Source organism: Pelobates fuscus, chromosome 4, assembly GCF_036172605.1.
Source record: "Pelobates fuscus isolate aPelFus1 chromosome 4, aPelFus1.pri, whole genome shotgun sequence".
Lineage (NCBI taxonomy): Eukaryota > Metazoa > Chordata > Amphibia > Anura > Pelobatidae > Pelobates > Pelobates fuscus.
In genome coordinates, this window is record NC_086320.1 from 343,648,679 (window position 1) to 343,666,328 (window position 17,650).

The 17,650-nt window shown below is 37.0% G+C and overlaps 1 protein-coding gene across 7 annotated transcripts in view; it reads left to right on the forward strand.

Moving 5' to 3' along the window:
- The window catches only part of ADAM22 (ADAM metallopeptidase domain 22), a 225,538-nt gene that overhangs the window by 163,927 nt on the left and 43,961 nt on the right, over positions 1 to 17,650 (forward strand). For all 7 annotated transcript variants that reach the window (XM_063452487.1, XM_063452488.1, XM_063452489.1 and 4 more), the window contains exons 7-14: positions 1,814 to 1,883; positions 3,345 to 3,415; positions 4,786 to 4,860; positions 5,664 to 5,735; positions 6,968 to 7,134; positions 9,422 to 9,506; positions 10,008 to 10,095; positions 11,212 to 11,263. In XM_063452487.1, the coding sequence (XP_063308557.1) occupies positions 1,814 to 1,883; positions 3,345 to 3,415; positions 4,786 to 4,860; positions 5,664 to 5,735; positions 6,968 to 7,134; positions 9,422 to 9,506; positions 10,008 to 10,095; positions 11,212 to 11,263 (680 nt within the window). The remainder of the gene's footprint in view (positions 1 to 1,813; positions 1,884 to 3,344; positions 3,416 to 4,785; positions 4,861 to 5,663; positions 5,736 to 6,967; positions 7,135 to 9,421; positions 9,507 to 10,007; positions 10,096 to 11,211; positions 11,264 to 17,650) is intronic.

The window sequence follows — 17,650 nt, forward strand, 5'->3', positions numbered from 1 at the left end:
CAAGGATTGAGAGAGCTAGAATGAGGAAGAACCTGGGAGCCTCTCAAGATGGCACCTGCAGAGGCAGGTGAATCAATCTGATGAGGAGGCTTCTGATTCCCAAGAAAGAGTTCTGGATGACAACACAAGAATCCTACAGCATTTGGTTTAGGAGAGATGAGGGCTAGATAACTAAAGGCCGCGATCCAGGCACTGGGGAAGAACATGGCGAGAATTGAATCCAGAGTAGAGAAGTCACCGGTGTCCCACAATGCTTTTGTAGACCATTCTAACTCTGTGTACACCTGCCTGTCTGAAGCTGAGTCCCTGTTCGAGGAACCTTCTAACAGTTACTTTCAACCCCCCCCCCCCCCTTTCAAAAAAAAATAATACAGAATAATAAGGTTACATAAATTAATGGGATCAGGACAGTTAACCATGCTATTACTGTTGTCTTCATCACTCTAGCCCATGACCTGCCAGCCCATGCAATGACCCTAGATTCCTATGACACTTTTAAAGAGATGGCTATAAAATCCTCTGGCTGATCTGCTAACCAAATCACATTTGCATGGGCCACCTTGTCAAGTTCTTGGCATTGTATAAAGGGAAGACTGTCAGATTTCTACTGACTTCACACCTGAAGTGCTTTCTGAGGGTACTTGACATGTCCGTCCTGGAGGATTTTTTTCCTCTGCTATGTTGGAAAAATGTCCAAACTCAGCTATGGTGAGGGAAAAAAGTATTTGATTTTCAACGTTTTTCCACTGACAAAGAAATCATAAGTCTATAATTTTAATGGTAGGTGTATCTTAACAGTGAGAGACAGAAGAACAAAAACAAAATCCAGAAAAACGCATGTCAAAAAAGTTATAAATTGATTTATAACTCTTAACGAGAGTGCTCATAATTTCAGCTCGTTACCTGTATAAAAGACACCTACCTGTCCACAGAAGCAATCAATCAGATTCCAAACTCTCCACCACGGCCAGCTGTCCAAGGATGTCAAGGAGAAGATTGTAGACCTACTCAAGGCTGGAATGGGCTACAAGACCATCGCCAGGCAGCTTGGTGAGAAGGTGACAACAGTTGGTGCGATTATTTGCAAATGGAGTGGCTCAAGAAGAAGCACATTAAGGTCGTTGAGTTGCTTATCCAGTTTCCAGACATTGATCCCATAGAAAATCTGTGGAGGGAGTTGAAGGTTTGAGTTGCCAGACGTCAACCTCGAAACCTTAATGACTTGGAGAGGATCTGCTAAGAGGAGTGGGACAAAATCCCTCCTGAGATGTGTGCAAACCTGGTGGCCAACTACAAGAAACGTCTGACCTCAGTGTTTGCCAACAAGGGTTTTGCCACCAAGTACTAAGTCAAAGGGGTCAAATACCTATTTCACTTATAAACATGCAAATCAATTTATAACTTTTTTGACATGCTTTTTTCTGCATTCTTTTTTTGTTATTCTGTCTCTCACTGTTAAAATACACCTACTATTAAAATTATAGACTGATCATTTCTGTGTCAGTGGGCAAATGTTCAAAATCAGCAGGGGATCAAATACTTTTTTCACTCACTGTACATATATATTTAGATTTAGATTCCATTCACAACATTTTAGATATTAGAGAATAACCCTGATAGTGAGAACTACACGTATCCCATAAATCCCTGGAGATGTTCAGCGGCATGTTTTCCCTTAAAACGTAATTTCACTACCTTGTAGTAGACTAGACTAAGACTGCCATTTGGGAATCAACTTCTAACCAATTACTGTTCAGTTAATAAACTTCCTGTATAACACTATTTTAAATGTTTAATTTATTTGGTTTTGCAGGCAGACTACCAATTCCATTCTGTTTACAAATCAAAATTACTTGAATTTCCTCTGGATGATCTACCATCTGGTAGGTATTTTTTTGTCTCCTTACAAGTTGAGGAAAACACATTCACTGGCTTATTTATTGAAGTGTTTCTTGTTGTGAACTGATTAGGGAATTCCTAGTTTTAAGCCGAAATAATTGAACTAGAAAGATACGCTGCATTTAATACATTCTCCAGTTTGACTGTCTGACTAAAATGTAAATTGTTTTAATTAACGATCAGTTACTGAAAATTAATGGCTACTTTTACTAACCTGTATATTTCTTATTTTACTAAACCCTGAAAGCCCCAAGCCTATCTATTATAATCTGACTCTTAAAGACCCATTTGGACATACAACGTCCTGTTGTCTTGTTTAAAGGTTACTCAAACCCTTTTTTGTCTAAATTTGTTAAGCAATTAAAAATAGTGGTTTAACTTCTATTTATTTATTGACACTGGGTGTTGTATATACTAAATAGTGGTTTAACTTCTATTTATTCATTAATCAATTTAAAATGCCTTATGTGGCATTATTCACTAGGTCTGTCCCTCTGATTTTAAGTAAAACCCTTCTGCACCCACCCCCTGTTCTGAGCCTGGGAAGGGAGGGAAGGAGTGGATGAAAGAGGGAAGGAGTGGATGAAGGAGGGAGGGTCATAAGCAAAAACAGTAATAAACCCAAAATGGGCTATTTCAGCAAATGGAGGGAGGCGGGAAGGGGAGATAGAGCCTCCCAGCACTTCCTGCAAGAGTGCAGCTCATTACGTCTGTTGCCAGCAAGCAGTGTCCAAATTTCCTGGCTTACGAAGTCACCTGTACCAGGGGGTGTAACTAACCCCCGGCACAAAATTTCAGATATATCTGAATGAGCAGCATTTCAATCAAAAACACGACACATACAGACTGCTACCACCATGATCACTTATAAAAGCAGTTCTGGTCTTGTTGGTTGGAGTAACCTTTTTAATTCAGCAGCTCTGTTCTGCCCCGCTAACGCTTACTGAATGATTCCATTTAGAATCTGATCTTTAAATATAAGCTTTGTTATGATGGTATTGACCTTCACTGGTCCTTGAGTGATCGAAATGCGGCTTACATTATACAGAGAAATTTGATATACAGCATGTACACTGCCCAAGAACATTATTGGCAACTGTAAGATCATGTTCATTGTGGCTTGAGAAAGGGGAAGGGTAACTGTAAAGGAGCAACAGAAATGCTACATTAAATTGGATTTACTGTTTAAAGGAACCCTATCCCCCTTTTTATTTGTGATAGAGGCTACAAAAGAAATTACTGTATGAACTCAAGGTGATGTCATACTTTTGTGCACTGTCCATCTCTGATGTAGTTAAGAAGCGGCTCAAGCACAGATTCCCTTTAAATAATATATTGATTGAAGAATAAATTAAAAAGTATACGATTTGCTAATATACATTGGATATATACTGTGATGTGTTTACATAGGAGCATGCTGACAATGTTTATATCTTTTAATTTAGAATTCTGGTCATTGAATGACACGTCAGTGAACTTAAATCGGACCCCTGGTAGACACAGAATGAAGAGACATGTGAGTGTGTACCCCTGCTTTTAAAGATGTGTATTTGAAAGAGGTTGGCGTCAGAAGCTGTGACTCAAAAAGTACTCTGACTATAGGCTGGTGTTAGGAAAGCATCCGAGTTCCCCTGGAGACATGTGGCAGAATGTTTTATGTTCAGATGGGTCCAACATAGAGCTTTTTGGCAGAAAACACTGACCGTACAGTGGAATAGTGTAAACAAAAATATAAATGTTGAGGTGGCCCAGTTATAGTCTAGATCTGAGTTTCACAGTCAGGATTTGTCACAAAAATGAGAATTCGAGGTGAATTCAAAGTAAATGTCAAATTTAAAGTCAAAATAGCCGAACTGGAAAAACTCTCTAATTCAGCCATGCTTTTACTTTGGCTACTCTGGCCTTAATTTTAAATTCACCTTGAATTCTCAATTTAGTAAAGAACCCCGTGAGAATCGGTGGCCCAGTTTGAATATTACCGTTCTATATTTTGCCTCCCCCACGAAAGACTTATAATAGTTGTATATGTCCCATTGTACAAGGAGAGGTATTAGCAGTAGAAAGAGGGAAGTGCTCATGCCATTGTACAGAACACTGGTGAGATCTCACTTGGAGTATTGTACGCAGTACTGGAGACCGTATCTTCAGAAGGATATTGATACCTTAGAGAGAGTTCAGAGAAGGGCTACTAAACTGGTTCATGGATTGCAGGATAAAACTTACCAGGAAAGGTTAAAGGATCTTAACATGTATAGCTTGGAGAAAGACAAGACAGGGGGGATATGATAGAAACATTTAAATACATAAAGGGAATCAACACAGTAAAGGAGGAGACTATATTTAAAAGAAGAAAAACTACCACAACAAGAGGACATAGTCTTAAATTAGAGGGGCAAAGGTTTAAAAAATAATATCAGGAAGTATTACTTTACTGAGAGGGTAGTGGATGCATGGAATAGCCTTCCAGCTGAAGTGGTAGAGGGTAATACAGTAAAGGAGTTTAAGCATGCGTGGGATAGGCATAAGGCTATCCTAACTATAAGATAAGGCCAGGGACTAATGAAAGTATTTAGAAAATTGGGCAGACTAGATGGGCCGAATGGCTCTTATCTGCCGTCACATTCTATTGTACAGCGCTACGGAATTTGCTGGCGCTATATAAGTAAAATGATAATAATAATAATAGTTTAGGCAATCTATGTAATGTTATTGTTTTAGTATCGCAAGTCTACTTTAATCATTTAGCAATATTTAGCCTGTTAGAGCCATTGTCTGCTTTAGTTTTGCAGACATTGGATAACACTGTCAGCAGGTGGCGTTGGAATGTTTGAAAAGATGGTCCGGAAGTAGATTACTTATTGTGCTACCTTGTCTTCTTGTTTCTAGGCTCGACGGTTGCGACGTAATGTTGAAGAAGAAACCAAATATGTTGAACTGATGATTGTTAATGATCATTTAATGGTAAGATGGTCTGTGTAGCCACTTTTTCATTTCACCAGCACCTATTTGCTACTTACCTCAATGCATCATTAAGTTTTAGAACTTAATAATGTGATTTATTTTCTTGAAACAGGATTTATTTCTATCTATAAAATGCACTCGTTATGAGCATTGCGATTATTTCAAACTACTGGCATGAGAAGTAATTAAATGGTTACTCCAACCACCATGGCCACTTCAGTGATTTGTAGTGATCATGGTGGCTGGAGTATGTATGTACAGTCTTTCTGCACATACTAACATATTTGTAATTGTTTGCTGAAGGCAAGTTGCGCCCCCAGCACATGTGACCTTGGAATCCCAGAAATGCCAATGTCATTTCTGTGCATATGTTACGTCTGTTGTCAGCGCACATCGCTTCCCCTCCTGAGCTTTGAGGTGACGAAACAGACCAGTAACAGGCTTCTCTATAAAAAACTCTGTGATTAGACTGCGTGAGGCCCCAGTGACGGTGGAGGGGGCGCAGAAGATCAGGTTCGCCTGGCGCTGTCTTCCAGGTGAGTAAAAATCTTTTATTTGCACGTTTGAGGGGAAATGGAGGAGGGACCTTCTCCACAGTGCCCAATAGGGCATTTTACACCAAAAAGGACCCCCTCCAAAAGGGTTGGAGTAACCCTTTAATCAAATGTATCTTTAAGTAGTCAACCAGTGAATTTACAAGGGGACATTTTGCAAAGAATCATATTTCATCTCAGAGTTAGCAAAATTTGCACATGTTTAAGGTTTGAAATAATCTTTTTTTCTTTTTCATTTTTTTTTTTCAGTATAAGAAGCACCGCTTATCTGTTGGCCATACAAACGGTTATGCCAAGTCGGTTGTCAACTTGGCAGATTTAGTAAGTATGAAAAACTATTCCATGCAAGTGTATAATATATATATATATATATATATATATATATATATATATAATATATACTTTTTTTTTTTTTTTTTTTATAAATTAGACTATCACTCCACTGTAGTGGTTATGTTGTTAATATGTCCCTTTAAAGTTATTTAAAGAAACAAAGAAATATGGTCATGTCAAATATTATTTCAATATTATTATTATTATGTTTATTTATAAAGCATTCATATTTTCAGCAGAACTCTACCCATGAGCCTGAACGTTTTATTTCATTCACCTGCAGATAAGGGCAATTAACTAGCAATACATTCAAAATACATTGTATCATAAGAAGCAATATATAGTATACAGATTAGGTGACATGGCTCAGGCCAAATCTGCTGTATCAAAAAACAAAATTCATGGTCCTTGCCATTTACTTAGCTCCCACCAAAGGAGACCTGGCAACATTTGAACCCCTTTAGTTCCAGTTTTTTTTGTTTGTTTTTTTTTGCCAAGAAGAGAGCGGTAGAAGGTCCCCTACAGATAGCCAGATAAGTGCCTATCTGCATATTTGTAGATTACTTGCTGTTAAACTGAATATATGGAAGCTTACATTTATACTTGTGGTTTTAAACATCTTCTAGATAAACTGCTGTTGTCTAGGTGACAGAGGGAAGTGATCTATGGTTGAGAAAGAAGATACCGTTATTTTTTTGTCAACTCACATCAAAAATGGATTGCACGCATAGCCTCATATCACCATAACCACTAAAATAAATTAACGTCGGCATGGTGCTTAGTTTTCTGTAAAGAAAATCTAAAAACACACAGTTGCTCTTGACAGAGAGAAGAATGAAGAATGATTTTTTTTTCTTTCTGAAATGTCCTTAGCTTGAGCACTTCCATGTTGTCCAGGTTATCTCATGCATAAAATGACAGGGCCATGACTATTTTTCTAATCTGAAGTCGTTTTTCCTCAATAAGAGAAAAGTTACATTCAATTGACGTGTGGAGGCTGATGAGAACTCTATATAAGGTTGTAGTAAGGTAAAGCTTAAATAATGATTTCTATTTAATAAATATTTCTCCTGCACAAGTTTAAGGACACTTAACAAATGATTTAGTGGTAGTGGTGAAAAACCTGAATACATTACAGATTGAAAAGCACATTGTTTAGAGTTTATCTTTACCGCAAGGCTGTACTCATTGTTCTGTCTTAATACCAACTTGTGCATTAGATCTATAAAGAACAGTTAAATACGAGGATTGTGTTAGTTGCCATGGAAACCTGGGCTAATGATAACAAGTTCAGCATTTCTGAAAACCCACTTGTGACACTAAAGGAGTTCATGAAATACAGACGGGATTTCATCAAGGACAAAAGTGATGTTGTCCACCTTTTCTCGTAAGTAAATATTTTAAATTCTACTATACATTGCTATTCCTCGGTAGGCAGTGACAGAGAGTAACTAATTAATACAGCCTGGCGCAATGACCAGGAACTTCCCATAAATATCAGAAGGAGATTACCTGCATTTCTACTCTCGCCTTATGTGCTGTGGGTTGGGTTTTTAATGCCCATCTCATATAGGCTTTAGGTAAAGATAATATTAAATTATATTAATGGACCAAGGGGTGTCCAGTGTCATGACTTGAAATAAAATTATTAGGTAATAAAAAAAAAAAAACATACAAACTTTAAAATAAACATTAATTATTCATAAACATCATCACCTCTCCAATTTAATTTGTTAATACAATATCACAGGGCATCACAGTGAAACTTGTGGGTGCTATAAGGATTGGAACCTTTGAACCTACAGTAAAACGTACCGTAATCTGCACTGGCCTCCATTGTCAACCATAACATTATCTACCACAGAAGCTCCTACTAGCCTACTTAGATCATTTAACAATCTCTTTGTTACCAAGTGACTGCCCTTTGCCTGGTCCTTAATATTCATGCATCTCATCCCATTAACTGCTAAATCATTCCCACATCTCAGAGTCTAGTGGTGGTTTCTAGTCTTTCACTCTATCCTCTATCCTATCCATGGATGGTGCTGAGTAAGCTCTGGTTTGGTTATTGAAGCCCACTCCTTATGTCAGCCCTTAGCACTATTTCGAAAATAATATAATATAATAACTATTTCGAAAATAATATCACCAATATTCAGATTCCCATAGAAGATAATATCTGTAATATCTTACAGTGGCACCTTGTGGAGTTTATTGATTTTCATGAGACTGATTGGATGTATTGGTTGAATAAACTAAATACCACTATATGATGTTCTAGAGTGGTAATTTCTATTAATATTGACAGAAATAGAGGTCTTGCCCCTGCATCACGCGTTTATATCTGCATGGATTTCTGCAATACTGAATGATCCATCATTATTCTCCACCCACATCAAGTATCTAAAGTACCAATTTAGGCTTCCATTTAGTAAGCCTACCAATGATTAAAAAAAAAATTCCATATGATTTATCTAGAAAGTTACCATAGACTTTACAGGGACACTATAGTCACCTAAACAACTTTAGCTTCATGAAGCGGTTTTGGTGTGTAGATCATGCCCCTGAAGTTCCGCTGCTCAATTAACTGCCATTTTGGAGTTAAATCCCTTTTGTTTCTGTTTATGCAGCCCTAGCCACACCTCCCCTGTCTGTGACTGACAAAGCCTGTATGAAAATAATGGTTTTATTTTCAATCACATTTTACTTACTTTAAAAGATATTTTATGTCCTGCTCTGTAAATGAAACTTTAATCACAGACAGGAGGCACCTGCAGGGTCTATCGAGCTGTTAACAGAGCAGGAGATACAAAATTCTAAATTTTGCAATAAAGGAAGTGTAAACATTAGATGACTCTTTACAGGAAGTGTTTAAGAAGGCTGTGTTAGTTACAGGCAGGGAGGGTGTGGCTAGGGCTGCATAAACAAAGTGACGTTTCTTCTAAATGGCAGAGAATTGAGCAGTGAGACTACAGGGGAATGATCTAAACACCAAAACTGCTTCATTAAGATAAAATAGTTTTGGTGACTGTAGTGTCCGTTTAACGTAGGAATGTGTATATAAATCATTTGGAAACGGTATTGAATCATTTGGAAAGCATAAACTAAATTGAGTCTTCAGTAATATTTTATAAACTTGAAATGATTTAATATTTTTGGCTAATTTATTTACATATATTGAAAAATATTTTAATATTTACATTTTTGTAAACATAAATATTTTTTTTGTATATAATATATTTTTGATATTTTCATATTTTGAAAAAAAAAATCAGTTTATCCAAAAATACAAAATGATTTGAAAAGCTTATCGAAACATATTAAATTGGAGCCTCAGTTAGCATAAATGCATACAGCTTTGCTTTCCCCTGAGAAATGAGTGCGGTTCTTGTGTTCACGTATTCACTTTAGTAAAGCACAGGTTTATCACAGGTGGGTACGTATGGACATATCTGATGGTCTTCTCAATGTCTATCGCAATCTGTGAGTTATTCATTAAATAGTAAACTGTTAAAAACTCACCAGGGAATTGCAAATCTTAGGCTAAAATGGATGAACTGAAAGCAGTCAACCATACATTGCATGTTTAAACTTGTACAGCTGTTTCTCACACATTTGAGTTGTGCTTAAGGTGTTTAACTCCTTACATGCTTTGCAAATACGTTGTTTTAAAGGGGCAGTCAATTTGAGAGTAGCCGAAGTGGTGCAGCATATATTGGCGGTGTGTGCTCGCTGTTGAAGGGAGGCGCTGTAAACGAGGTAGGCGGTTTCTTTCATACTACAGAGTTTATTTAGTCATGTCATCTTACAATTTATCTGTGTTTATATTTATGTAGAATAAGTGTGTATATGGTGGCGCTTATTGTTAGTTTAAGTGGTTCAATAAAAGATCAGCAGATGTGGCACTCTGTGGGAACTCCCAAAGAAAACCCACTAACGTGTTATAAAAACAAAATACAGCAATGTTTAGGTGATATACCACCACTTTAAAACATCAAAGTGCGAGTGCAGTGCTTACAATATGTTAAAACTACCCCTATGTATGGACTTAGGGCGGTTTGTTTCCATATACATATAAAAAGAAAGAAGAAAATGCAATAGTGTAATAGAGTAAACATTAGCAGATAGTATGTAAATGCATGGTAGATCTTTTTTAAGAGCTAGTTTTTAGAGTTAGACTTTAGAGTCAGTCTTTAGAGTTAGACTTTAGAGTTAGTCGGTCATGTGCAAACTAACTTTGTGTTTTATTTTATTATTCAGTTTGGGAAGGCGGATGTCATGGCGATCACATTGGCGCAATCCTTGGGTCATAATTTAGGCATTTTCTCAGACAAGAAGTTTTTGAGCGGTATGTAGTGAATATCCATAAATCTTCCCAGTGACAATTCAGAACCAGTAGGTAGCTCTGGCAACCATGGTTGAGTTGCAATCCCCATAAAATTCAGATAGCCCTTAACTGAGCATATAATGGCATAAGATAGTAATAATAAAAACAAAGTATTTAACCAGGAAAGGTACATTCAGATTACTCTGTTTTCAAGTACGTCCTGGGGATGTTACCTTAGCCCAACATCCGGGGGTTGTTACTATTACCCAATTTAATGGTACTCACTTTATCTACCTCGGAAGGATGATGGGCTGAGTCAACCCTGCCGGGATTTCATGATATTTCTTTAGCCCATAAACTACAGAAGCAATTTGTTGATATAACAATTGTAATCCACTCAGAAATAAAAGAACACCCAACACTCTTCTTTCTAGTATATTACTATTTTTTTACCTAGTCCCACCTCATACTATAATTTTTTAGACTTGACAAAAGCTAAAATAAAACTGTAACTTCGATGTATGAGGTGGCATTAATTAAAGCATTGTAATAAACCTGAGAGATATGTTCTGATTTTTTTTTAAAGTTCTTCTGGCCTTGTTGGTGCATGTGACCAGGGTCATTGGACCCTCAGATATTAGAAGCCGGTGCTGACTGCTAGTTTATGGTGTACATGTAACTCAGGGGCCGGTAGGTTTTCCCACTAGCAATCACAGCTTGATGGACGAAAATTGAAAAACCAAAAGAATTAGCATCAACACAAAATAAATTGCCGGCCCCTTTTTACTGACCTGGGGAATAGAATGGAAAACATTATTCTTTATACTCCCACCTAGTAGTATGCCATGATATCATATATCTTGTTGTCAATGATAAGGAATAGATGTTTCTTTGACTGTATTCCCTTTAAATGCAGATTTGTAAGCTCTCCAGCTAAAATAATTAAAGTTGAATCTTTCGATGTACAGGTCTGCTGGTGTATCTGTTATAAACAATTATCATGATCACATGTTTTTTTATATTTTTTTTATCATATGAACTATTCTGTAGTATAGTTATATAGATTCGTGTTGTTTTATAACTATGGAACACATTGTTTTTGTTTTAGAGGATTAATATGTCATATTCCTGTGTTAGGTAATTGCAAATGTGATGACATGTGGGCTGGATGCATCATGGGAGATATCGGGTAAGAGCAATATGTGTCGCATACACCCGACTGTATATTCAATATTTTTTTGTAGATCGTTTCTTGGCTGTCATTGGAAAAAAACATGAAGATTGGAATAATTTACATTTGTGTCCTCTCAGGTTGTGTTTATATCATCTTCTTGTTCTAGACTTCATGTCTGTTGCTTTTAACTCTGCTGCTAACTTCGATAGTGAATAATATGAAATATAAATCTCATAACAGAAAGATACCCCAGTATTCAGTGAACAATGTAAGCCTCATTTGTCCAGTTTGCCGTGGGGACACAATGCTAGGGTTCAATTTAACAGGATATAGATTCAGAAAATAAAACCTCGTAACAGGCAGTGGCTCTGTTGCATATGAGTGAGTCACCTTCTTTGTATTAATTTCATGAGACATTATTAACCAGATGGGCATTGGATATCATGCATGTGCAAAGTAATTCCACCATTAGAATGAAAAGGAGACCAAGGATTGGCTGAACATCCTCAGCCAGTTCCCGAGTGATGCACACAATCTTCAATCCAGAACATGATAGTGAAACACACAAAAAAATTGTATTTGAGGTTGTTTATGAGTTCCAGGCAGTCACATGTGCCGTATGTGCAACAAGCCACCAGCTCAAAAGCGCAAATATCTCAGTATGTGCAGCATATTAAGCAGAAACTCTGCACATACAGACTCCTGCCACCATGACCATGATCTAAAAGCAGAAGTGCTCATGGTGGCTGGAGTAGCCCTTTAAAGAAATATAATTATGAGGAGTATGGTCATTACTAGTTATCGACGTGTCCTATACAGATATTTGAATGCACTTTCATGTGTAACATGTAGAATTTGAGTAGACAGTCTGGCATAAATCTATATAGAATTGGCATTACAGATGGTAATTTCTTCAGGGAAACCTTTGTAGGTCTTTGGAAACCATGCATTATATTATGTAAGTCTACTTACATTAATATAATAGAACACTGGTGATATCCTTAGTGATTGTACATCTTGCAATAATCCAGCAGGTGGAGCCAAATTATAATATACACAGGCTGAAAATATAGGAGCTTACGCTGCAGATACACTTAACTGGTAGTACTAGAGGTGAGTTTATTTAAAAAAAAAAAAAAATACAATGCGTTTGGCTCATGTCGTAATGCAGAACCCATACTCTCATATGCTTTCCTTAAAAGGGCAGTTAGCTCAAACTTGCTGTCCCCCGAAACACACGTTTTTTCATTAATCCCCATCTCTTCTTTCGTTCTTCCCTAGAGTTTTCTGGTATAATTGTATTATCATATTGTGTATTTGTAAATACATTTTAATATTTTCTAAATTGTAAAACACATAAATAGTTAAATAAATAAATATAATTACTTGTTCTCACTAGAGAGACATACACAAACACCAACAGGGTTCTTAATGAAAGCGAGAATTGAAGTGAAATCAACAGGAATTTCAAATTTAAGAACAACATAGTCAAACTGAACAAAGAATTGACTTGGAGAATTTTTCGAAATCGGCTATTTTGGTCTAAATCTTCAAATTCACTTTCAATTCCCGGCAATTCTCACATTAGTGAATAATCCTGCTATTTACTATAGTGAGAATTGTTTGGAATTAAAAGTAAAATTAATTTTTACATTTAATGCAAACACAATCTAACTGGAAACATATGATTTGAAGATTTTTTTAGTTAAGCTAATATGATCTTAAATTTACTTTTAATTCACAAAAATTCTTACTTTACTTAACAACCCTGGCACACACTGAATTGCTCCTAACTGTGGCCTAGCGTTAAAACAATTGAAGTGTGACTGTGGTATTTACTATGAAGTAAAAGACTAAATGTGCTTTTATTAACCTTTCTTTTCCAAGTGATCCCTCTCCCCCTTAATACCTTAATACTTATTTGAAACGTAAAGTGAAAATACAAAGTGAATCTCGAATTTCAGGCCAGATTCGCTGAATGGAATGAAAACCTTACCTTTTTTTACTTTGTAGTAAATAAACCTGATATTATTCATAACACTAGAGATTAGGACAAAAACCCACAATTTTATGTTCACATTTTTTTATTTTTCGTTTGGTACAGCAGAGATACTGCAACTTTAGGGGATTATTCATCAAAGTCAGAATTCAAAGGGAATGCTAAATTAATTTTAAATTTAAGGTCAAAGTAGCCAAAACTACAAACTATTAGCTATGCTTTTAGTTGGGCTACTTTGGCCTATACTGTTAGGAATCCATTGCTGCCCCAAACCAACCCCTCCTGCCACAGCGATGAAAATGTTAAAAAAAATATTATTTTTTTTGTTACTTACCTTATTCCAGCACTGAGATCCCTTGGCGCTGCCTCCGTCTCCTCCTCCTCCTCCTCCTCCAACTTTGTCGCGAGAAGGAACCTAAATGTGCATGCACCACGTACTCATTAGTCCTTTCCCCATAGGGAGCATTGCCTTAAAGCCTTCCTATGGGGATTTTGAAGACTCTGGACGTCCTCATGCAATGCGTGAGGACGTCCAGTGTCGTTTCACGGAATTAAACTCTATGAAACAGCAGGAAGTGCTTCCAGTGGTTTTCTGGTAGACAGTCACTAAGGTAGGGTTACCATATCCACCACGTTTACAGGCACACATATAATTGTGTCATAGTTGTGATTTACATTGCAGGGTTAAGGGGACAGGTATACGGCACTATAGTGGCTACCTTTAAATTTGAAATTCACCCTGAATTTTCTCTTTCGTTTCCTTGCGTCGTAAACACTAAAGCTTAAGTGGTCTGGGAGTTTGGGTACCCTTTTAGTATTTAATATCATTTTATTTATTAAGCACTAACAAATTCCTCATTGCTTTATAAAGAGTTTATCTTGTTATTAGAAAGAGATTCTCTTTGGAAAGGTTCCGAGTTTCATGATCAAAGAAAATGGTTTTATTTTCTTTAAAATCAAGAGATAGCAAAATATATTTAAAGGGCAAGCTTCTCAATGACTCCTGCTAGTTTCAATATCCTGCGCTACGGTCACTTTATTACGCAGAGATTAATGTTCAGTTTAATTTGTGGGGGAGAGGTGAGGGCTGTTCATTATGTTCTATTGATAGAGATATTTCTTGGCATGCACAATTCAGAGTAAATTGAATTGGTTCTTTACCACGAATGGTAATTATAGATATTTTGTAGTTATTAGTTACCACTTATAAACATTGTGATTCACTAACTCCTTATTTGCATCTTCATTGATGTTTAATGGAGTCCTAATTTCACATTTGTGTTCAAAGATTTTCTCTTGCTGGTTTAGCATGGTGACCATTTACATGAGTGTCATATATTTTGTCATCACATTAGGCCTTTAAGTGTACCTTAATAAATGTTTAAAAGCTAGCATTAGCCAGCAATTGAAACGTTGTTTAGGAACATAAAAGATGAAAGGCCGGAATGCATACATACTGTATCTGCTAACATGATTACAGTGAAAAAAAAAGATATATTGAAGCATAAATTAGTATATGAGATGTACAACATAGGTATTGCAAAGTTGTAATCACCATAACCACCTTAATGGTTATTCACTAAAATAAGAATTGCCAGGAATTCAAGGTGAATTTAAAATTGAAGGTTAAAATAGCCAAACAAAAAATAAAATTGACTCCAAAAATTTCTCTAATTCAGCTATATTGAGTTTGACCTAAACTTTTAACTTCATTTTGAAGTGCCCGAAATTCTCTCTTTTGTGAGGAGGTGGGATGGGATATATTGGGATTTTTTGTGCTGGTTAATTGATCTCCTTTCAGCCTCTCATGAAAATTCTACAAGCAACGATCGACCGGTCTAACTACCACATGGAGCAGTATGCTTTGATTTGAGGTGGATAGAGGGTCAATGACTCTTATTCTTCGATTTATTTCCCCTTATATTATCAAGACAGACTGGAAGAGGGAGTAACAGAAATGCAATATTTCTTAAAGTACTGCGGCCATTATAGCTTTGCAAAATATCACATAATAATTAATTCTACAATAAAGCAAAAGTTATTTTCATGATTGTTCCCTAATAAATAGGCAACCTGCTTTCAAAAAGGGACAATGTGTGAAACAAATACAGTATTACAAAAAAGTAATCTTCATGTGATCTCATCATTGCCACAACATTGAAACCATTGACAGGTGAATTGAATAACATTGATTGTATTGTTAAAATGGCACCTGTCAAAGGGTGGGATATATGAGGCAGTAAGCGAACGATCTTTTCTTGAATATAATGTGTTAGAAGTTGGAAAAATGGGCAAGTGGAAAGATCTGAGTGTCTTTGACAAGGGTTAAATAGTGATGGCTAGACGACTGGGTCAGAGTATCTCTTAAAACGGCAAGTTTTGTGGTGTGTTCCTGGTATGCAGTGGTACCAAAAATAGTGCAATGAAGGACAAATGGTGAACAGGCGTCGGGGGGCCTGGGTGCCCAAGGCTCATGGATGCACGTGAGGAGTTACACAGAAGAGCTAATGGTTCAGTTACACAGAAGAGCTAATGAAGCTCAGATTGCTGGAAAGTGTAATACTGGTCATGATAGAAGTGTGTCAGAACACAGTGTATCACAGTTTGCTGTGTATGGGACTGTGTAGCTGAAGACCGGAGTGCCCATGGTGACCCCTGTCAAATGTTAAAAGTGCCTTCAATAGGGAAATGAGTGTTGGAACTGGACCATAGAGCAATGGAAGAAGGTTGCCTGTTCTGATGAATCACGTTTTCTGTTAGATCAGGTGGATGGCTGGGTGAGTGTGCATCATTTACGAATAGAAGAGATGGCAGCAGGATGCATTATGGGAAGAAGGCAGGCTGTCGGAGGCAGTGTTATGCTCTGGGCAATGTTCTGCTGGGAAATCTTTGGTCCAGGCATTCATGTAGATGTTACTTTCACACATACCACTTACCTAAAGATTTTGGCAGACCACGTACACCCCTTCATGGTAATGGTGTTCCCTGATAACATTGGCCTCTTTCAGTAGGGTAATACACCTTGCCATACTGCATAAATTGTTCAGGAATGGTTTGAGGAACATGACAAAAAATTCAAGGTGTCGTGTTGGCCTCCAAATCTCCCAGATCTCAATTTAAAGGATCACTATAGTGTCAGGAAAACAAACCCGATCCATTGAGGCCCTACCTGGCAACTTGCAGGACTTTAAGTATGTGTGTATATGTTTGTTTGTATGTGTGTTTATATTTGAGATTAGTGATGTCCCGAACGGTTCGCTGGCGAATAGTTCCTGGCGAACATATGCGATGTTCGGACCGACCCCTATTCGTCACCATTGAGTAAACTTTGACCCTGTACCTCACAGTCAGCAGACACATTCCAGCCAATCAGCAGCAGACCCTCCCACCTCCTAGACAGCATACAATTTAGATTAATTCTGAAGCTGCATTTTTTTTTTTGTATTATTATTTTTTTTTATTTTATTTTACTTTTTTTGTGTTTGTGTTTATTATACATTATCCTCCATAGCCAGTAACCTGTGTTTATTATACATTATCCCCCATAACCAGTAACCTGTGTTTATTATAAATTATCCCCCCATAGCCAGTAACCTGTGTTTATTATACATTATCCCCCCATAGCCAGTAACCTGTGTTTATTATACATTATCCTCCCATAGCCAGTAACCTGTGTTTATTATACATTATCCCTCCCATAGCCAGTAACCTGTGTTTATTATACATTATCCCCCCCCATAGCCAGTAACCTGTGTTTATTATACATTATCCTCCCATAGCCAGTAACCTGTGTTTATTATACATTATCCTCCCATAGCCAGTAACCTGTGTTTATTATACATTATCCTCCCATAGCCAGTAACCTGTGTTTATTATACATTATCCCCCCATAGCCAGTAACCTGTGCTTATTATACATTATCCCTCCCATAGCCAGTAACCTGTGTTTATTATACATTATCCCTCCCATAGCCAGTAACCTGTGCTTATTATACATTATTCCCCCCATAGCCAGTAACCTGTGTTTATTATACATTATCCTCCCATAGTCAGTAACCTGTGTTTATTATACATTACCCCTCCCATAGCCAGTAACCTGTGTTTATTATACATTATCCCCCATAGCCAGTAACCTGTGTTTATTATACATTACCCCCCCATAGCCAGTAACCTGTGCTTATTATACATTATCCTCCCATAGCCAGTAACCTGTGTTTATTATACATTATCCCTCCCATAGCCAGTAACCTGTGTTTATTATACATTATCCCCCATAGTCATTTATCGTTGGACCTAGGCAGCATGATGTCTTAGGCCGGCCCAGAGAGTGAGTGAGTGAGTGAATAATATAATATATATGTTCAGAAACATGTTAGTAATATATGTAAATTGGGTTCATGCAAA